General features: G+C 46.6%; 1 protein-coding gene across 1 annotated transcript; it reads left to right on the plus strand.

Moving 5' to 3' along the window:
* Positions 1-417: 417 nt before the first annotated feature.
* Positions 418-12053, plus strand: RAB25 (RAB25, member RAS oncogene family). The gene is made up of 5 exons (XM_075607715.1): positions 418-770; positions 7645-7840; positions 8798-8994; positions 9546-9626; positions 11070-12053. The coding sequence occupies exons 1-5, from the start codon at positions 731-733 to the stop codon at positions 11204-11206; spliced, it is 651 nt and encodes a 216-aa protein (XP_075463830.1). The 5' UTR covers positions 418-730; the 3' UTR covers positions 11207-12053.
* The last annotated feature ends 10653 nt before the right edge of the window (positions 12054-22706 follow it).

Here is a 22706-nt window from a genome sequence, read left to right on the forward strand (position 1 = left end):
GACCAATGATTAGATATATATATATATTCTTTCAAACTCTTTTTAACTACTCGCCAAGAAAACTCAGTACTAGAGTGCATGTAGGAACTTAGAGAGGACGCCCATCCATATATATATACACACACACACACACACACACACACACACACACACACACACACACACACACACACACACACACACACACACACACACGAGATATTCAACAGGTGCTCAAAGGACTTTAAAAAAGAATAACATGTCTAGTAATAAGTACACACACAGCAATACACTGCAGGCCCCTCTGGCAGTGCAGTGGTATACAGAGCGTTGGATCATTTCTACACCCAGGTAATTACAGGATCAGGGAGATCTGCCTTATACTACTTGTTCGACTTGAAAAGCGACACCTATCCAAACACAGCAGCAGCAGAGGAAGGAGGAAGCCAGCAATACGCCCACTGAGTCACTTCACTGCACCTTCTACCTGTTCGACACCAGCCAATCCCCTGCAACGAGCAGCCAAGAATATGCAAAAAATCCCCTCCGACACCTGCAAGTGATCCCCTCCGGGACATTCGTACCTAGCCAGGGACAGCAAAGTAATCGGCGTTCCTCTCCTCTGAGGGGGGGGAGGACAGGTACAGAGTGCAGTCCTGGTGAACTGTGGCCTCTTGGTTTTGCCGGTGCAAATCGACAGTGACAACCGAGAGATAAAGAAGGAAGAGAGGATCCATGTGCAGTGACAACCATGGGCTCAGAGGAAGAGGATTATAACTTTGTATTTAAAGGTAAGTCCCTTACTATTAACACCTTGCACTTACTATTACTTAGAGCCCTTGATCCCACAGCGGTTATAATGCCATTACACAGTGCGAGATGTCAGACCTAGGACAGGCTGATCCCATCTTTGGATACATTGGGCCTTACTTATGAACTGGTGCTGAACCTTAAGACCCATTGTGGTCCCTTCATAAAAGGCTCTTCAAGGCTTAACACGCTTAGTAACTGGGCCCATTGCACTAACGCGGGAACAACTAGTTAGAGACTACCACCAAAGAGGCGATGTCAAACTGAATTTTATTTACAAAGAAGGCAAGGACGTGCATTTAAAACGAAGAAGTTGTTGACCGTGGCACTTCACAGCATAGATATATTAATGGTGCCACGTTTAAGAAATATGCACCCAGCAACTCTTACCTGAATCCCAGGTGAGTACGGGTAGGCACCAATGTTGTTGTTAATACACAGTTGCATGTTGGTAAATAAGGCAAAGATTAGATGGAAATACCGCAGAGCGTCATAGGCTGGTCTAGAGCTAGCACATTTCCATGACAACACGTACCACTGCACTTCTCACGTCGTCCAACCACGGTCTATGTAAAGTCTCCCTACTTACCACTTTATGTCTGTATGCAGCTTTCCCGGGGCCCAGGACTCGAGATTCCATCAGGGCCCCCATGTCGGGCGCCTAACGAGCCACCCCCTCTTTTTCTCTTACATTTCACCAACCCCTCTATTTCTCTCCTCTTCTCCCCCCTCAATTTCTCTCCCCTTCTCCCTCCTCTATTTCTCTCCCCTTCCCCCCCTCTATTTCTATCCCCTTCTCACACTCCTCCCTCTCATACTATCCCTCCCCCCATGTATTTCTTTCTCACTTCCCTTACTTCCCTTTCTTCTCTTACATCCCCACCTCCCCCCACCCTCTCTTACACCCCCTCACCCTATCCCTCCCTTGGCTACTCCCTCCCTCCCTTACACCCCTTCTCCCCCTCCCTCTTACACCCCTTCTCCCGCTCCCTCTCTTGCTCACCCTCTCTCACTCCCCCTCTCACTCACACTCCTCCTCACCCCCCCACCTCACTCTTCCCCCTCTCTCCTCTCTCTTCCCCCTCCCTCTCTTACATCCCCTTCTCTCCCCACTCACTCTCTCACACTCTCCCCCCCTCCTCCTCTCTCACTCAATCCCCCTCCCTTTCAAATCCCAGTCATCCCTCACACTCAATCCCCCCCTCCCTACACACAATGTCCTGCCCTCCACACTCAATACACACACTTCTCCCCCCCTAATAATCACACCTTTAGTGGGGGGGGGGGAGGGAGGAGGAAGAGTCCTCCGGTGCTGTGCCGATCCCGCAAATAGATGTGAAAGTGGGGCGTGACTTCCGGGCGGGCTCAACTTCCAGTGATGGCCGGCCAGGAACCCAGCACCGCCGGGCCCAGGGCGGTTGTCCCAGCTCTCCCCCTCCTGTTGGCGGCCCTGTCTGTAGCACTTATTCCTATTTATTTTGCTGTGTCCATTACTGCTGTGAAGCTTATGTACATGGATGGAACTATGCAAATATAAAATATATACATATATACCGAACATACCATTACTTGTTAGGGAGAGATTGCTGAACTGCAAGGCCCTTCTAGCTGTGGTTTACACAGCAATATAGGCAGAAAGTTCAATGGGTAAAGCATTGTAAATTCCAACCCTGCTGAGTGTTAGGTAGTAACTGCCCAGGATGGCATGTGATGTAAAGTCCTGGGAGTGTACATAACAGTCTTTGCTGTTCTTATATGCATATGCAAACAGTATTTGTTATAGAGGCAACACCTACTTACACCTTACTGTTCCTCTGCGTCTTCAGAACCGTACGAGACGTCCAGCCCCGACCTCACCCCTCTTCCAGAGCACACCTAGAGTCTGTACACAAAAGGGATACTGATAAGAGAAAATGTTTATCCACAAACGCAAATCTGACTTTTCCTTGACCTATAAAATCTCCCGACTCACGTGCATTAGAATAATATAGTTTTAGAATGAATGTTTTGGAAATATCTGAGTATCATTCAGTTATATCGTGCTATCTTTTTTTTATTTGGACTAACAAGAATTTCTATTAAGAGAAGGTTTCGAGAGCTGTGTTCTCTTTCCCGGCTTGGTAAAGTTACCATATCCCTCATATGCATAAGACCTGAAGTCTTAATAATAAATTTTGTTAGTATATATATATATATATATATATATATATATATATATATATATATATATATATATACATATATATATATATATATATATATATACATATATATATACTATTAAAAAAAAGGGAAGGTATTTTTTAAGTACTCACTTCATTTTACACAACTGCAACTTCAGGACAAACACAGCAAATACAATCTTATTCATGATGGTATTTTAAAAGCTCAGTAGGCAGATTCACATGGTGTTACCCAGAATCCGTTGAACTTGAATGCCATCTAGAATTCAGGCTCTTGTAGTATCTTCTCAATGCCTATGGGTTAAATCTATAAGTAGCATGTCTAATTTTGCAGACAGGAGACTTTAATACACATACAAAGTGTGTTGTTGTTCCATGTGCACACTAAGAAATCCTTATTAAACCAAAGAGATGTATTAATAATTGATAATGATTGACACTTGATAATCAGGCATAGACAACATCCACAATCCCTGGAAAGCTATTGGATCACAGTCTGCCTGGACACCAGTGACAGCCGACAGCCCGGAACCGTATACCCTGAAAGTCCAAAAGCCTTGCAAACTTGCAACATGCAACTGCACAGTGACACAGTTTGCAACCTATGGGATGTGTGTCCCCTGAACGCTACAACGTTGAGTGGACCCAAAGGACCCCAGTGATCTGGCTTTCTAGACACTTTATGAACAACTTCAATACACAGGGTCCATAGGGCTGATCTTTTGAGATCTAGTAGGTGTAATAGGAGGGACCGCATAGAAAAGTTTAAAGCTCCACTTGTCTGCTTGTCCCATAAACATTGATGCCTCTGTTGGAATGGATTGGGTGTGGGCCAGGAAACAGGTTGTAGCACAACTTGTAGAAGTGAATTGACGTGTCACTCAATGACTTGGGATGGTGAAATGCAGATCAGGTTGTGGGAAGCTGCACAGGGTGATGGAAGCCTGACAAAGAGGCTTGCAATACATTGATAAGCATGTGTTGGGCATTGTCACATACGTGTGTGTGTGTTGTGTGTGTGTTGTGTGTGTGATGTGTGTGTGATGTGTGTGTGATGTGTCTCCTAGTTGTCCCACTCACTTTCCCACAGGGCACTATAAAAGAGCACTCTCTCCAAAGCAGTCACACGATACCCAATTATGCTTCCACCACCGGGGGGTCCATGGCCCCCGTTTCAACCAGAAAAATACACAAAATTCAACAAAACCCCAAATTCTGCAAAACATGTCCACAAATGAGGCCAATATCTTCAAAAGGTAATAAGTTCAATTAGAGCTCAAAGACAGTACTTATCACATTTTCGATTTAATATTACAAAAGGCGCACCGCGCTTCTTTCAGGAAAAGGGTTATATAATGACATACCGTGCGTAGGGTCAGACAAGTTCTAAAATAAGGAGTAAAATAGAAAACGTATACATTACCAGCAAAAGTGCGGTCCTCTGTTACATAGTTCTTCAAAGGGTCCTGAAATTATGAGATTCACCCACACAAAATGCTCTCCTGGTTGGATCTGTCTTGTGGGGTTCACACACACATCCTTTTGCCCCACCACTATTATGCCTGACAGGCTTGTAGGGGTGTGTCCTGTACCCCATTTATTGCTTTCTCTTCTCTGAGACACTGTTACCGCTAACTACTTTGGAAGAATTATTTAATTTCAAATGCAATCAGAAAGTATCAAATACTCCATAACTTTCTCTCCATAATCACCAGATGAATGATACCCTCCTCCTTGCACTCAGAGGAACCTGATGAACGCATAGTCACCTCCTGCGACCGTCTCAATTTATATAACCTTGAGAGTGACATTTACTATCTGAGACTAATAAAATGACATGTTCTCACGTTTTACAGGATTACAACCGTGTCTATTTGCCGTTTACAGATTTATACCCGACATTGGAGACAATTGTACCGAATGAGAATTATCTTAATAAATGTTACTCTGTAATGATAGGAATAGAGCAAGGGTGGTCAACTCCAGTCCTCAAGGGACACCAACAGGTCAGGTTTTCAGGATATCTCTGCGTAGCTCAATCAGTGGCTCAATCATAGACTGAGCCACTGATTGAGCCACCTGTGCTGAAGCTGGGACTGTGCGCCACCTGTGCTGAAGCAGGGATATCCTGAAAACCTCACCTGTTGGTGGACCTTACAGACTGGAGTTGGCCACCCCCAGGTATAGAGTGTGCACTGGGTGACCTAGAGTGCCTGGAATCAGTGAGATTTTATAATTGGTCTTGAAGTTCTCCAGCCCTGATAAGCATCTTCCCCCATTGACACCTGTAGGCACATGCAACCTCTCAAGCAGATCCTCCATCAGTTTCATATAAACAGCTAGGAATGGTTATTAACTGAACAAACTGTACGCATGTCTTTCATTTGTTGCAACTTAAATCATGGACCGGTAATGTTTTTATGCCCCCGATCTGCATTGCCAGACGAACACACAGCGTTCTTTTAAGTAAGAAGGTGACTGGACGCAAAATGTCAACTCTTCCATGACTTTATCGTGACAGGCGTATTATGAGTCCCTCTACAAAAGATAAATACAAAGCGTCTCACTAGAATAAAGAGAGCAGAATAAAGGAATTGAGTAACCCATTAATGTTGTCCATAATTGATCCTGATGAATGAAATCTGTGTCAATTATCTGCGGTCAGAAAGAAAAACATGTTGTGTCCGCCTTACATCATTCGGCCAAGCCTCCATCCAGGATGTCAATTATAATTATAATGTCAATTATAACTGTATAACCAGGCCTTACGCAACACATTAAACAGAATTTAGAGTTAAGAAACAATACATTGTTTTTCGTTGCATTTGCATACCGGGTCAGCAACTCCCCCCAACTCATTTAAGAGGAATGGTGCTTGAAAACCATCTGTATACTGGGTGCGATTACCAAATTGGAATATAATTATACTTTGACATCATTTTTGTTAATGATTGCTTTGTGTGTGAGAGTTCGGCTGTTACTAAGGATACAGCTTATACGTAGTTGTAATTTTTTTTTTTTTTTTAAAGTCCAAATAAGTGAGGTTTGAGGACTTTGGACCCAGAAAAAAAGAGGGTAATTCTGAATTCAAGAAGGGGGAAGTCTGAATGTTCCGTGGGATTAGATTTGGGCTGGTCCAGAAAACAAATAGAACCCCCCCCCCCCCCTCAAATTTTTTTTTTTTAGAAATGTATTCATATATTTCAACGCGCAATGTATCTCATCCTCTCTGGTATTTCCTCTGATGCCTCCTTCTTCGGCAGTGAAGAGGTTAACTCATGGGAGTCATCCCTTAAGGTTGGAAGATTGGATTAAAGGAGATTTCACCAGCAACAAAGGAAAGGGTTCTTTAAAGTAAGGGCAGTTACAATGTGGGATTCATTACCCATTGAGACTGTGATGGCAGATGCAATAGATATCTTCAAAAAAGGTTGGACCTCTTTTTAGAAAGGAAAGGTATACCGGGATATACCAAATAAGTAAACATGGGAAGGATGTCAATCCAGGGAGTAATCTGATTGCCAATATTTGGAGTCAGGAAGGAATTATTTTTCCCCTTATGAGGTATCATTAGATTATATTTCATTGTTTTTTTTTAGTTGCCTTCCTGTGGATCAATATACTGTAAATCCAAATATAGGATAAAGTATCTGTCGTCTAAATTTAGCATAGGTTGAATTTGATAGACCAGTGGTTTCCAACATTTTTTTGGTGAAGGAATCCTAATGAAATTCTGGGGAACCCCAACCACTCTACTATACCGTGTCTTGAGATCTGATACATTGTAAGGAACCCCAACCCTCTATAAAAGCGTCTGAGATCAGATGCATTGTAAGGAACCCCAACCCTCTCTGCTATACCGTGTCTGAGATCAGATGCATTGTAAGGAACCCCAACCCTCTCTAATAGCGCGTCTGAGATCAGATGCATTGTAAGGAACCCCAACCCTCTCTAATAGCGCGTCTGAGATCAGATGCATTGTAAGGAACCCCAACCCTCTCTAATAGCGCGTCTGAGAGCAGATGCATTGTAAGGAACCCCAACCCTCTCTAATAGCGCGTCTGAGATCAGATGCATTGTAAGGAACCCCAACCCTCTCTAATAGCGCGTCTGAGATCAGATGCATTGTAAGGAACCCCAACCCTCTCTAATAGCGCGTCTGAGATCAGATGCATTGTAAGGAACCCCAACCCTCTCTAATAGCGCGTCTGAGAGCAGATGCATTGTAAGGAACCCCAACCCTCTCTAATAGCGCGTCTGAGATCAGATGCATTGTAAGGAACCCCAACCCTCTCTAATAGCGCGTCTGAGATCAGATGCATTGTAAGGAACCCCAACCCTCTCTAATAGTGCGTCTGAGATCAGATGCATTGTAAGCAACCCCAACACTCTCTAATAGCGCGTCTGAGATCAGATGCATTGTAAATTCTTCTGTATTCGGTCCAATTTTCAAATTACCTGAAAATTGCAAGGAACCCTTTAGAGATGCCCGGGGAACCCCTGTTGAAAAACATTGATGGACATATGTCTTTTTTTCAACCTCATCTACTCTGTAACAATTATGTAACTACTATGTACAGTAACTATGTAACTTAAGAGTGACAAGGGTGGCTTGGCAAGGAAGGGTTAAACCTGCCTTCATGGCCCGGCCTCGTTCTCTCCTTTCCTACAGTGGTTCTGATCGGTGAGTCCGGAGTGGGGAAGACCAACCTCCTTTCCCGGTTTACCAGGAACGAGTTCAACCACGACAGCCGCACGACGATCGGTGTAGAGTTCTCCACCCGCACGCTGACCGTGGATGGCCATATCGTGAAGGCCCAGATCTGGGACACGGCCGGCCTGGAGCGCTACAGAGCTATTACTTCTGCGTGAGTCCCAGAGCAGGCAACCCTTCCTAGGCACGCTTTTTAAAGTGCCAATTCCCTCCTAGGATCAAAGTGTTCTAATGGGCAGAGACATGGTTAAGTGGGTCGCACCTGGGTGATTGATGAGTTTTTTCACCAAAACCTGACAGCTATAAGTATTTTGTAATGATTTTAGATGTTTGGAAGCACGGTGAGGGAAGACTTGGGAGGGGTTTAATGTCTTTTGGGCTGCTCCCTTCTGTCTGATGTCTCTGTGTGCTCATGGAGAGTTTGCACAAGTCAATTGTCTCTCTCCTACACCCCTATCTTTATTAGCTCTCTAATGCAGACCAGAAACCCTCCATAATTGAGAGGCTCCAAAGCAGGGTTGGGCAACTCCAGTCCTCAAGAGCCACCAACAGGTCAGGTTTTCAGGATGCCCCTGCTTCAACACAGGTGGCTCAATCAGTGGCTCAGTCTTTGAATGAGCCACCTGTGCTGAAGCATGGATATCCTTAAAACCTGACTTGTTTGTGGCCCTTGAGGACTGAAGTTGGCCGCCCCTGCTCTAAAGACTCACAATTTGTCTTTGTTTTCCAAAGAAACAAAAATCAGTCAAATATTTGCTTTTAGCATGATTAGATTTGTTTAAGGAGGCCAATTAACTTGCTGAATTCAGTTGTTCTTTTAACATATTAATGCTTCTATACAGACCGGTGCAAACTGGGGCATGTAGTATCTCTCACCTTTAACCACAAGGTTACAGCATCGAAAGGATTCACAGTATATATTACCCAATACATTGAGCGTTCGCCTCTCGTTTCCATGGTACCGAGTTATAACTATACATGGTTGCATTGAATGAACAGAGGTTTTTCATTCAATTTAGAGATATTTAAACAACGGTTAGAGATAATGTACTGGGTTTGACGTATTTCGGGTCACATGGTGGCCTACCTGAACTTGGAGGTCTCCTCTTAGTTATTACAGGGGGGCGGTTGGAGCTCTCCTGGTCTATGACATCACCAAACACCAGACGTATGACAGCGTGGAGCGCTGGCTGAAGGAGCTATATGATCACGCCGACGCCAGCATTGTGGTCATGCTGGTGGGGAACAAGTGTGACCTGACGGACCAAGCGCGCGAGGTGCCCGCTGAGGAAGCAAAGATGTACGCAGGTAACCAAGTGCCCACAAAACATGCTCATGCCAAGAAAAACCCAGAAAAATCTGATGAATCCAACTTACAGCAGAGCTGCCCTGGAATGGGTTGTTGGCTTTGTCCCTCCTTAGCCTAGGTTGCTCAGGTTGCTTAGTGCTCCAATTTAAGGGATGAAGCCAAACTGGCACAGGAATTATATTCATGTCAATGCCGATAATTGGGATGATAATTGATCATTGCAGTTCACACAAAATATGTTGGTTTTTAATGGTGCCATGTTGGAATAGAAGCAACGGTGTTTTCTTCCGTGGTCCAACATGCAACATGTCATCTAAGCTGATCCTTTAATACAAACACCTCACTAAAGATTTTGGGGGGGGAGCGTGATTGTGCTTTTTATGTGTATTGTTTAATGGCTTGCAATAGAGTTTTAACATTAAATTGCTAGTGCTATCATAACCCTGCCTAAAAATAATGTACACGTACAGCTCTGTGCATGCTGACAGCAATATATATATATAATCACACAGCAAATTCTCACACCCTTTATACTCCTCTCCCACTGCAGACAGTAATGGCTTACTGTTTACTGAAACATCTGCCCTCGATTCTACCAATGTGCAACTGGCCTTTGAAACTATCCTCCGAGGTGAGTGCCATTTAGGGGGGGAGGGGGGTGGGAGGGGAGGCATTTCCTGCTATTATTATATATTAGAGTTGGCAGGTGTCCAGTATTGAACCGGACTGTCCTGTATTTGGACACTCTGTTCTGTAAGAAACTAGGTAATACTGGACATGTATGTGTATACCGGTATTACCTCTCTGGACATAGTGACCTGACCGGCTTGGAGGGGCTACGGGATTTCCCTGAGCAGGGAGAGAGCAGGGCTGCTACTAGGGGGCTGGGCAGCTTCCTCCATCCTGATTGGCTGCTGCTGGGTAATGGGTGAGGTGTCAGGAGCCATTGGGTGGGGCCAAGGAGAGGTAGAAACCGCATGAAGTGGAGAGATGGGTGTGTGTGTCTCTCAAGCGTGTCGCACCTTTCACCATTGTGTCCAGTATTTTTGGAGAAGCCGCCTGGCAACCCTCTATTGGACATAACGATGTTTGGGATGTGCCAGATGTTATTGTACATCCTGTCATCTAATAGTGGTGGGGTATGAACAGCATGGTTACCCAGGTCCTGCAGGTCCCACCGTTGCAGTCAGCGATGGCACTTCCATGTGTCCTGACGCCTCCTTGCTGCCGCCCTACATCTCCTTTAGCATCCCAGCGTCAAATGACGCTGCGGACATCATCAACATGACGTCGCGATGGCAAATGACGTCACGTTGGGACATCCGCGGCGTCATTTGACGCTTGGGTTCTAAAGGAGATAGGAGGCGGCAGGACACATGTAAGTGCATTCCTATTAGGCCTGATAGGCCTGAGAGCGGGGCAAATGCATATGGGGGCGGATATTTTTGCCGGCCCAAAATTTTGCACCCTAGGCCCGGGCCTAATGGGAAATCCGCTATTGGTTGCAATATCTCTACACCTGCTGACGCAATAAAGAGGGAAGAGGTCCGATTCTATCGCAGTCTCCAAGGACAAGAATGGGGTCACAATGAGTTAGATCCTACAGACGTCTACTGGGGAAAATACATTGATCTGTTAAATCAGGGGTCTTAAACTCAAGGGCCATCAACGGGCCAGCTGTCGGAAGACTGAGCCACTGATTGAGCCACCTGTGCTGAAGCGGGGGTATCCAGAAGATCTGACCTGTTGGTGGCCCTTCAGGACTGGAGTCACTGATTGAGCCACGTGTGCTGAAGCAGGGATATCCTGAAGACCTGATCTGTTGGTTATTGTTTTAAATAATCACCCAAAAGACGAGCGGGACATGCTCAGAGGGGCAAGATACTAACATTATATGAGTCACAGTCATATAGGTTCCTGGGGGAGGATTGCTGCTGTCGGGTCCGTGTGTTAGGTACCCTGATCTATGACAGAGTGACCCCACTGATATATATGTAACCTCTCACATTGAGGGTGAAAGGCATTCCGTGGTAGAGTCACGTGGATTCTGCTAATACCTCTTCTTGTGTTCTAGATATCTATCAGAAGGTTTTAAAGAATAAAGCAGGCGGCCTCAAGGACAACACAGTGACCCTAAGCAAAGAGACGACTCCAAGCCAGTCTGGCGCCCAGCAATCCGGAGAGAGGAAACCCTGCTGTCAAAATGCCTAGGGTTGTGCAAACTGCCGGCAGCCCGAGTGTCAGAGCGCAGTATACAGGCCTGATGGAGAGGACAGTCAGAGATTCTGCAACGTTTTGTACCGTGATTAAGGTGTCTAATAATGCATTGTCCCTCGTGCCCGGGTGCTGGAAGCATCAGAGAGGCACCTACTAGCCAACTCCAAGTCAGCAGATCTTGTGCTTAAAAAGAGAAAGAGGGAGCATCCCAAAATAAAAAAAAATTCTAATAAAGAAAGAAATAATAATTTAAAAAAAAACTATATATATATACACACACACACAGACACACATATACGTATCTGTGGCACTCCATTAACGGTCTATTTCTTGCCTGGGTGCTCCGGAACAACATAAATAAATATCTGTATACAACAGGCACTCACAGGTATTTTTTTTTTTATAAAAGTAAAAAACATTTTATTAAATAATCAACATTTCGCTTCAATTTAGAACCTTTGACATTTTAGTTCCCAATGGAACCGGAACGTCAGTTGAATAAAGTTTTTTATTTTTATATTCATTATATACAGTATATATTCATTTGTTTAACTGCATATTCTGCCTACGGGCAGTCTTTGTATATGAGCAACAAAATTATTCATCTTCAACTTAATATATAGGTGTGACTATATATATATATAATCTACACCGTGTTCAGGAAACAAAGGGACCCATTTCGTTTTTCATCATATTTTATATATTTATCGCTCATTCCCCATGAAAATGTGCACAGTTGTAGGTCTGTTGTGTAGATTAACACTATGTAAAAAGCACAATGTAGACAATCAGCGGATGTTAACTAAATTGATGTCACTGTATTAAATCAACAAGTACCAGATACGCTGTGGTAGGTTCATGAAACGAGAAATAGGCGTTTTTCCTTCGTGGCTCGTAAATGTGATCAACTGTTTGCAATCTAAACTGAAACACTAAGATTACTATAACATTTGATTTCAAAGTATGGTTCAAAGTGTGTGTTCAAAATATCCTCCTCCTGCTGAAGCGCCCGAAGACGAAACGCCGGTGTGTGATCGCACAATCGGTAACGCGGTGATCCAGCTGCTCCCATCCTGAACGATACGAATTCGCTTTTTCAGTCCTCCTAGTTACCGCCCTTTATCAGGAGAGATTTTCTGGCAGCGATTTGGACCATAATTCTTCCTCTGTCTCAAGCACTTTATAACGCGCTTATCTCCTGCGCTAAACACCGTTTTGTAACTATGCACTTCATGAGGTCATCACGCCGTCACCAATTACAAAGAATATTTATTAGATTATCCAATCATTCTTACATGTAATAATAGAAAAAGAAAGCAAACAGCGCACTGCCAGGGAGTCAGGTGGTGAAAAGATAAAACCCATTTATTTCAGAACATATCTGATAAAAAACATCACCCCAGGGGGGGTAACAAACAGCCTCCTACGCGTTTCAGACGGGTAGGTCCTTTATCAAGGAGTGTGGAACAAAGAACAATAAGGGTGCCTTATATACCCCTTATTTAATAGAAAGATTGCCTACACATGAAAAAAATGAGGAAGATTCGGCCCACAACCCACTGCGCATGCGCGTGACGTCACGCGAGGCGCCACCGTCGCCGATCAAACCTCGGTAGGTAGACGCCCCCCGCTCGTCACGCGCAGGCGCATAACCTGGGAGGGCACTCCCTAAGTGTAATCATAGTGTATAATGGCTGGATATCCCTCTAATGATGATAACCAAGGGAAATGGGACCGCTCCCCACCGCGCATGCGCGTGACGTCACGCCAGGCGCCACAGTCGCCAAAACAAGCATCGGCTGGTGAACACGCCCCCCGCTCGCCACGCGCATGCGCACTGAAGGGAAAGGCACCCGAGGGACACATATCTAAATCAGGATTATCATAACAATCCTCCGCCCGCAAGGCCCGCCTCTACAGACTACCCATAGGTGTAGAGGTGCTAACTGTAAACCAATCAAAGAATGGAACAAGTAAGCAACCCTCCCACCCCCATCGGTGCTGCACCTGACGGTCTTGGATGGTCAGGAGAATAAAAAAGTGAATAATAGCGCTCCTACTATACATATAAGACCCATGTTAACCAGTACATCATAGGGTATATAAGCGCAGTAGCTATAAACCACAGGGGTAGTGAGACTCCCTCATTTCATTTATCAACCCACTCTGCTATATTGGGGTCCCTGAAGATTTATACTCTATGGATGAGTTGTTATATGGTTGGAGCACCCCTTGATCTTCTATTACATGTAATAATATGCTGTCGCAGACCTATCATTGCTCAAATGTTCATGAAAATTGAGTGATTTTCCTGCAAGATATGCCGAAAAATAAAAGGGGCTCAGTTTTTTTTAATGTGTATATATACAATATTTCTATATATATAGCCAATAAAGAATATCACTTGTGAGCACATTCACATGTCTTAGACAGGTCCGCAACCCTGCCTTTCACCATTATCACCTAGCATACAGTGCTTCCACTGCAGCAAGGGATTCTGGGAAATGACATGCAAATGAGCACACAGTGCCACATTTTGCTTCAAAAACCATTTTTAACATGGTTCCCTATAGGCTTATATATATACACACACTCAGTACCAATGTATTATTAGAAGAGGGACAATGACACAGTCTCCCAAAGGAAATGTCAAACAGACACTGCGCACCCAAACCGTATTAATGGATACAAATATATTATAAATTCGTCACACAGTACAAAAAAATGACCAAAAATCGGTATACAGACTAGATATGTCCCTGAGCTACGTAACATTTCGGGGAGCGAGCGACCCCTGTGTTACATGCAGACATGATCCAGTGGGGTCTCTTTTTTCAAGATTCCTGTTATACCAAATTGGCTCACAGACCAGGCAAATGTGAATGGAAAACCAGGACTGGTTCTTTATGCTGACCTAGTTATTTGGCAGGTGTGTGTACTTATGACATCGTCTGAAATCAACCAGCCTCATAATTAAAGACATTTCCCACTTCATCGCCATTTGCAAACAGCTGTGCTAAATCCCTTTGTGTTCTCAGCACTGAAGCTCCAACACACATGCATTTTCTGCAGGTCCCTGCAAATATGGTCTCCATGGATGTTTTCCTCCTTTACAAACCCCCAAATGTGAGGGTCATGGCTCTGGTTACTGTTTGCTGATGCCAATGAATGCTCACAAAGCATGAACGGAGGAGAGATAAGATGCAGATGTTGGGACGGCACCTGAAGTAGTCATCCTAAACATGGCGTTGGTCTAACGTTCAAACTTCAAATAAAGATACAAATTTCCATGGGAATAAATAGCCGTGAAGCGCCTACAAAACTAATGTCACAATGAAGCAGTTGTACAGGGAAAGCTATTGAAATGAGAGACAATTGGGTTTGTTTTCAGATAGGTCTTGTGGCTGCAATTCGGGGACAGTCCTGAGAACAGAAAACAGCATCAGATTTAGCAAAGTAAAAAAAAAAATCTCATTTGTTACAATGGGCTCAATAGTTCTCCATCCAGGACACTTGGGTCCTTAACCCCACACCTTTGCTGTGCCGGACAATTAGACTGTAAAACCGGCGGTTGTGTTATGCTTTGTATGAGAGTGTGTATAATGTAGGGTTGCCGGGCAGCTTCTCCAAAAATACTGGACACAATGGTGAAAGGTGCGATGTGTCCGAGACACACACACTCACCTCTCTCCGCTCCATGCTGTTTCCTCCTCTCCTTTGCCTCACCCCCAGGCTCCTAACACCTCCTCCTGATTGGCTGCATTATCCAATAGCAGCCAATCAGGACGGAGGAAGCTGCCCAGCCCCCTAGCAACAGCCCTGCTCTCTCCCTACTCCCAAGCCGGTCAGGTCACTATGTCCAGAGATACACATACATGTGCAGTATTACGTCTCATTTTTTAAAGAACAGAGCGTCCAAATACAGGACAGCCCGGTTCAATACCGGACACCTGGCAACCCTACTGACTGGCAGCTAGATGTATGAATATCACAATGTGTTGATGTCACAAGCAGCATGCTTAGATTATGAAGCACAGTGCCCGTAGAAGGTGAAACTGCAGCATGTTAGCTGGGCACAGCTTGTCCCGGGAGCCTCATGGAAACGGCTCTGTAAATGCCACGCTTGTGCAATGAATGAAGACAAACTGCACTGGTTTCATGATGCTCCCTAATGATGAGCTACCAACGTTTGAAGCATGTTTCTTTTTCAATAAAACATGAACGTTTGATTCTTAACACAAAGGAACAGTATGTGGATTATTTTAGTTAGCAAAGGGCATTTTGCCATTAACAGTGATTTGCTTTGTAACGAGGCAGTGCCACCTAATAGCAGTGACCTGTTCAATGGGTTAAAACACACAACTGTTAAAGTTTCCCTGTTGTCCAAATAGTTTGCAGGGTTTTTACTATCTTCAACTAATCTCTTTTTTGGTAAGACTGTGAAAAGTCCTTTTCTGGCTTCTGTAAGCCCCTTTGTTCCTGACCTCAGAGCCGTCGGTGTTGCCCCATCCTTTGATGAAACATAGCCCTTAAATGAAACACGCCCACAGACAAAGTCTGGAGGTTCAAACGGACCCAGCTTTTATTGTATTGTATTGTATTGTATGTCTTTATTTATATAGCGCCATTAGTGTACATAGCGCTTCACAGTAGTAATACATGTGGTAATCAAATAAATAACAGATAATATAAATAACAGATCATGGGAATAAGTGCTTTAGACATAAAAGTAACATTTCGGAAGAGGAGTCCCTGCCCCGAGGAGCTTACAGTCTAATTGGTAGGTAGGGAGAACGTACAGAGACAGTAGGAGGGAGTTCTGGTAAGTGCGTCTGCAGGGGGCCAAGCTTTATGTATCATGTGTTCAGAATATCCACAGTGCTATTCATATGCTATTTTATTTGAAACCATCATAACAGTGAACTACTAAAAACCCTGCTGGAGCGCTACACCCAACCGTAAGGCCAACGGTGCTCAACCATGGCCGGAAACCAGCAAGCCAGCCACGCACAGCCCTGGCCGCTCAGATCAGCTGTGAGGATGAGCCCCAGCTACCCACTGCCGAGTGAGTTCTGCCCACTCACCAATAAATGCCACAATTAGGCCTCACTGTACCTACAGATCCCCGTCTGGCAAGGTTACCATGCACTTAACCATCAACAGCTGCCAACAACAGAGCTATTTAACAGACTCTTCAATTAGCCCATGAGCCACCAGACCTGCCAGGACCCTCCCCACCCTGTCATGCAGAGTAACATTACATAAATCCAGACCTAGATCATTATCTGAATCAAAATCCGGATAACAGATGGCCCCCTACCACCCGACTGCAAAATTAACTTACCAACCACCCTATTCATCTTTTTTATATACTTTTGTCCATTCAAGCCGTCTCCTCCCCTCTTCCCCCTTCCAAATCTTCCTATAAACATTATTCAACAGATGCACCCTGGGTCAGGTTCCTCCTGATTGCATGGTTTAAGTCCAAGGACTTGCCTGACACCACATTGTTCTCCCCAACATGAACCAATAAAACATGAGAAGGCCTCCAATCCCTGGCTAGCACCAGCAACTCTGGCAATAACCGGTCCCACCTTAACCCATTCTTATCCTACCACAAAAACTGCAGCAAGATCCCCATGTACCCCCAAAATCCTCCCACAAGGGTGAACCTCTGCCTGCTTTTTGGCCCAATGAACATATGAGTCACCAACTATCCAGACGTCCACGGCAGCAACACCTAAAGCATGACAAGGGAACAACAATTAAAGAAACAAAACGGCTAGACTCCCACCTCCCAATCCACCCCATCACGTTGACGCCCAAACCCAACAGGGCAACTTCAGTCCCTGCCCCTAAACAGAAAGGAATGAGTACCAAACTGTTTGCTATCCGAGTCCAAACTATCCAGGCATATTTGGAGAACCAGCTGACAATTATATCTTGACAAAGCCTCACCCCGGGCATGCATTAATAATGGGCCAGACACAGGAGGTCCGACCACAAAGAACTCCCCTAACCTCCTGGCCGGGCAAATTGAACTGCCATTCAAGCCTCCTTTATGAACCCAGGAACCCCTGCCCATCTGGCCGGTTTTGGACCTGTGCACCAGACGGCGGATGTGATCAGCTCCCTGAACCACATCCTCGAAAACCTAACCACCTTCCCCTTTCTTTGTAGCACACAACAGCTCGCTTACCCTCAAAAGCCCCAAAAATGCCAACACAAAATCCACATTAAACCACCTTACCTTGAATTGAGGTGCGCACACTTTGGGTGTAACTTGCAACAAACAACCCTTCAAGCACTAGGGGCGTAACCGGCGTCTTTCCATCCTGCACCGCCAACAACCTTTTGAACCCTGCCACTACCCAACGTAGCACCAAATCCTTTGATCCCCCAAACCACACAACCTGAAACAAAACACCCAAAAAATCTTTCGTTCCCCTGAACTTCTCCCCAGCCCTTCTTCTTTAAGCACTAACGCATATGTTGGCAATGCTCCGACCTCAACACCCAATTCCCCCACCAAACTCAGCTCTCCAAATGCGATGGACACCTGTGCTGCGTCCATCACGGCTCCGCCACCAGGTCCCACAGCTTTGGGGGGCAACTCTGACCTCGCTGATCTGCTTCTGGGGCCAACTTCCTGAACTCTGCCAGCTGGATATGAGACAATGAATCAGCGATATGATTAGCCAACCCCGTAACCTACCTTGCCCTAAAAGATATGTTCAAGCTCACATACCACAAAACCAGAGCCTGCAACAGCTAAGGCCTCGTCCAGGGTGGGTAGAGGCGCGCTGGCACTCCAGCGCTGTGCCCCGCTCGGCCGTGCTTTTCCTGGCCGGCTAGGTGCGCGGCCTCTACGTCACAGAGCTTGTTCGCCCTCATTGGGCGAACCGCTCACGTGACGCGCTTGCGAGCAGCAAATCAAATTTGCTCGCTCAGCAAGCGGGTAAGCGCCGAGCAGGCGTGCGCGCCTGCTCATGCAGGACACGTGCATTGTCGCAACGTGTCCAGTGTGAGTGCACACGCCCGCTCAGCGCCACCCTGGACGAGCCCTTAGAGACCCCCCGGCCATTCACTGCTTCCACCCCCCTCCCCCCCCCCCAAAATTGTCAGTCCAGCTACCCCATAACTTAACTGCGACGATCAGGGGACAAAGCTCTAGAAAAGTAAAATTCTTAACCATGAGGGAACCCACCCAGGCCTCCAGCCAACACACCAAGTCCACTCAAAGTAAGCCCAAAAGCCTATTGCATCTAAAACTCAATAGATACTGCTCTGCCCCTCCAAAAAGGCCTACCATTACAGGACCATAATAAGCTTTTCCAGACACCCAGATCCTCACGTATGCCGGATGTGTACAAACACACACAATCCCTGCAACATCACAACCCAAACCCACCACACATATACACTATTTGTGCCATAAGGAGAGCTACTGGGTTGGTGACCTCTTATACACAACAAAAGACAAAGCGCACCGATGCTACCTCCAATATGACAAATGATACAGCTAAACATGAATGTAGCACTGGGGATTTTTGTGTTTTGTTGTCACCCAAACAAAAGGATGTGGACGCCAACCCCTGCGGTAGCTGCAGCCAGGTATCTAAAAAATCCTCTCCCCATATAAATTCTCAGTGCTCTCCTCTGCAGATTCTGAATTGTTACAGTATATCCACCATGTCACTGCACTGGCATGCTGTTCTATGCATCCACTACATTTTATGCATATTTATTATTATATTATTATTAGAATAGGCTATATCCAACATAGAATAATATTGTAATTCTTACGTTGGCCATAAGGTGGCAATATACTTCACGTCTATTTACATAAAGTATATACAGTAATGCATGTGTCCCTCTGTCACGTGCTCTCTCTCTGCCACGCGGTCGGGTTACTCTGGCGGTGCAAAGCTCATCACGTGGACTTTCCAGGAAAATTGGCCGGATTTTTTTTCACTTTCCAAAATGTAACTCCAACATTTCGGCCAAATCATTTCTTTTTTTAATTTTTTTTTTATTCAAATTGGATTGAAAATTGCTGCTTTATACAATATTCCAAACGTAACAATAGAGAGATTCCGTTCAAAAGTAAAAGAAAAACACGAAAAACATGGAAAAACAGAGAGGTCTGCGTTTAAAGCAGTTTGATACATTTTACAGGTTACATGGGGCACTGATAGATTGTCTGAGTATCGTCACACAGTTCTAACATAATATTATTCGCCTAACTTCAAACATAACCTTGTTTGGTGTATGAAGGACCCTGCTCTTATGGCCCAAAAACTCCGCTCCGAAGTGTGTTATGCGCAGGGTTGCCACCACTCCGGGTTTGAGCCAGAGACTATGGATTTTGGCCACATATCTCGGCTACGGGTTTACCTTGTAAACCTCGGGGTGGCGGCGTGCGGCGGCGTCTCCCAGCATCCTCCCGCCATCTCCCCCTGCAATTCCTGGCAATATGGCCACGCGGCGTCAAATGGTGCCACATTGCCATGTCAATGGGAACGGCACGTGACGTCACAGCATAACGCGATGCCCGTTTTCACGACAGTGAGACGCTACGTGAAATCACGACGTCACACGCGTTGCCACGACAACGTGACGTCCCGTTGTCATGGCAACTTGACGCCGCGCAGCGTTCCGTTGTCATGGCAACGCGACGTCAGGCCATATTGACAGGTTGCAGGGGGAGATGCCGGGAGGATGTCAGAAGGATGCCGGGAGACGAAGGTAAGCGCTACATTTAAAAATGTTGTCTCTGGGTTAGCCTTCAGTAGAAGGTGGCAACCCAGGTTGTGTGTCATTGGTACTCTCCATTATACTCATGATAGTGAACCCATATGTGGTGGTATTTTGGTGTTTGATATCTAAGGGAGTATCTCAGGATCTCCATTATTCTAATAAATTCCACTCTGTCCCACCATTCCTCCATGGATGGGGTGGAGGGAACTCCACATTCTCGCTAGTATATTTTTGTCAGCACAGATGAGATGTGTAATTAGGGTTTTCGTATGTCTAGGAATAAGTGCACTGATTAGCCAGAGCCCGAGCAGCGCATTCTCAGACCGGAAGGGGACGTCTACCTCGGTGATATTCTTTATCTCACTGAAAACCTTTTTATAAAAAGGAGTTAACTCGAGGGCAGCTCCGCCACGTGTGCAGATCCTCTGCTCTCTGCCCCGTGTGCAGATCCTCTGCTCTCTGCCCCGTGTGCAGATCCTCTGCTCTCTGCCCCCGTGTGCAGATCCTCTGCTCTCTGCCCCCGTGTGCAGATCCTCTGCTCTCTGCCCCGTGTGCAGATCCTCTGCTCTCTGCCCCCGTGTGCAGATCCTCTGCTCTCTGCCCCGTGTGCAGATCCTCTGCTCTCTGCCCCGTGTGCAGATCCTCTGCTCTCTGCCCCCGTGTGCAGATCCTCTGCTCTCTGCCCCCGTGTGCAGATCCTCTGCTCTCCGCCCCCGTGTGCAGATCCTCTGCTCTCTGCCCCCATGTGCAGATCCTCTGCTCTCTGCCCCGTGTGCAGATCCTCTGCTCTCTGCCCCGTGTGCAGATCCTCTGCTCTCCGCCCCCGTGTGCAGATCCTCTGCTCTCTGCCCCGTGTGCAGATCCTCTGCTCTCCGCCCCCGTGTGCAGATCCTCTGCTCTCTGCCCCCATGTGCAGATCCTCTGCTCTCTGCCCCGTGTGCAGATCCTCTGCTCTCCGCCCCCGTGTGCAGATCCTCTGCTCTCTGCCCCGTGTGCAGATCCTCTGCTCTCCGCCCCCGTGTGCAGATCCTCTGCTCTCCGCCCCCGTGTGCAGATCCTCTGCTCTCTGCCCCGTGTGCAGATCCTCTGCCCCCATGTGCAGATCCTCTGCTCTCTGCCCCGTGTGCAGATCCTCTGTTCTTCGCCACATGTGCAGATCATCTGCTCTCTGCCCCCATGTGCAGATCATCTGCTCTCTGCCCCCGTGTGCAGATCCTCTGCTCTCCGCCCCCGTGTGCAGATCCTATACGCTCTGCCCCGTGTGCAGATCCTCTGCTCTCTGCCCCGTGTGCAGATCCTCTGCTCTCCGCCCCCATGTGCAGATCCTCTGCTCTCCGCCCCGTGTGCAGATCCTCTGCTCTCTGCCCCCGTGTGCAGATCCTCTGCCCCCATGTGCAGATCCTCCGCTCTCCGCCCCCGTGTGCAGATCCTCTGCTCTCCGCCCCCGTGTGCAGATCCTCTGCTCTCTGCCCCCGTGTGCAGATCCTCTGCCCCCATGTGCAGATCCTCCGCTCTCTGCCCCCGTGTGCAGATCCTCTGCCCCCATGTGCAGATCCTCTGCTCTCCGCCCCCGTGTGCAGATCCTCTGCTCTCCGCCCCATGTGCAGATCCTCTGCTCTCCGCCCCCATGTGCAGATCCTCTGCTCTCCGCCCCCATGTGCAGATCCTCTGCTCTCTGCCCCGTGTGCAGATCCTCTGCCCCCATGTGCAGATCCTCTGCTCTCTGCCCCGTGTGCAGATCCTCTGCCCCGTGTGCAGATCCTCTGTTCTTCGCCACATGTGCAGATCATCTGCTCTCTGCCCCCATGTGCAGATCATCTGCTCTCTGCCCCCGTGTGCAGATCCCCTGCTCTCTGCCCCCGTGTGCAGATCCTCTGCTCTCTGCCCCCGTGTGCAGATCCTCTGCTCTCTGCCCCCATGTGCAGATCATCTGCTCTCTGCCCCGTGTGCAGATCCTCTGCTCTCTGCCCCCGTGTGCAGATCCTCTGCTCTCTGCCCCCATGTGCAGATCATCTGCTCTCTGCCCCCATGTGCAGATCATCTGCTCTCTGCCCCGTGTGCAGATCCCCTGCTCTCTGCCCCCGTGTGCAGATCCTCTGCTCTCTGCCCCCATGTGCAGATCCTCTGCTCTCTGCCCCCGTGTGCAGATCCTCTACTCTCTGCCCACATAGCTTCCAGCAGACGTCGGTTTGGCCGGGTTGCATATGGGCTAATTTAACACGAGTCAGGTACATTCTATAGAAAATGTTATTATGGCGTGTTTCCATTAGTGAGGCAGAAACAGAGTTCTTACGTAACTCTCCCCAAATATCCTTCCACTCATTTACATGTGCTTGTTCTTTGTTGAATCGGCAACCCCACCCACTGGAATGTTAATGAGCCAAGGGGACACAAAGAAAGATCTCTTTGTTCACAGATGCATCAGACTCAATCTCACCCACCACAGCCTACATCTGCGTTGCCCCAAAGGCGCACAACCTTTGGCGCAGCCGAAGGGCAGCCAAAGGGTGAGAGACGTTTGCTGATGTTGGTTGATGTTAAAGTAATGTTAAAGCTGCTCTATTTCTATCTGAAACTCATAAGCCCTTTATCCAATGTACCCAATTTTCCAACTCTATCTGTCCATGAAATGTCTGTGAATTCACTGTATAACCATGTTCTTTTAATGTAACCATGTATTTTTTTTATAACTCTGTGCCCAGGACATACTTGAAAACAAGAGGTGTCTCTCAAT

The sequence above is a fragment of the Ascaphus truei genome, chromosome 7, assembly GCF_040206685.1.
Source record: "Ascaphus truei isolate aAscTru1 chromosome 7, aAscTru1.hap1, whole genome shotgun sequence".
Classification (NCBI taxonomy): domain Eukaryota; kingdom Metazoa; phylum Chordata; class Amphibia; order Anura; family Ascaphidae; genus Ascaphus; species Ascaphus truei.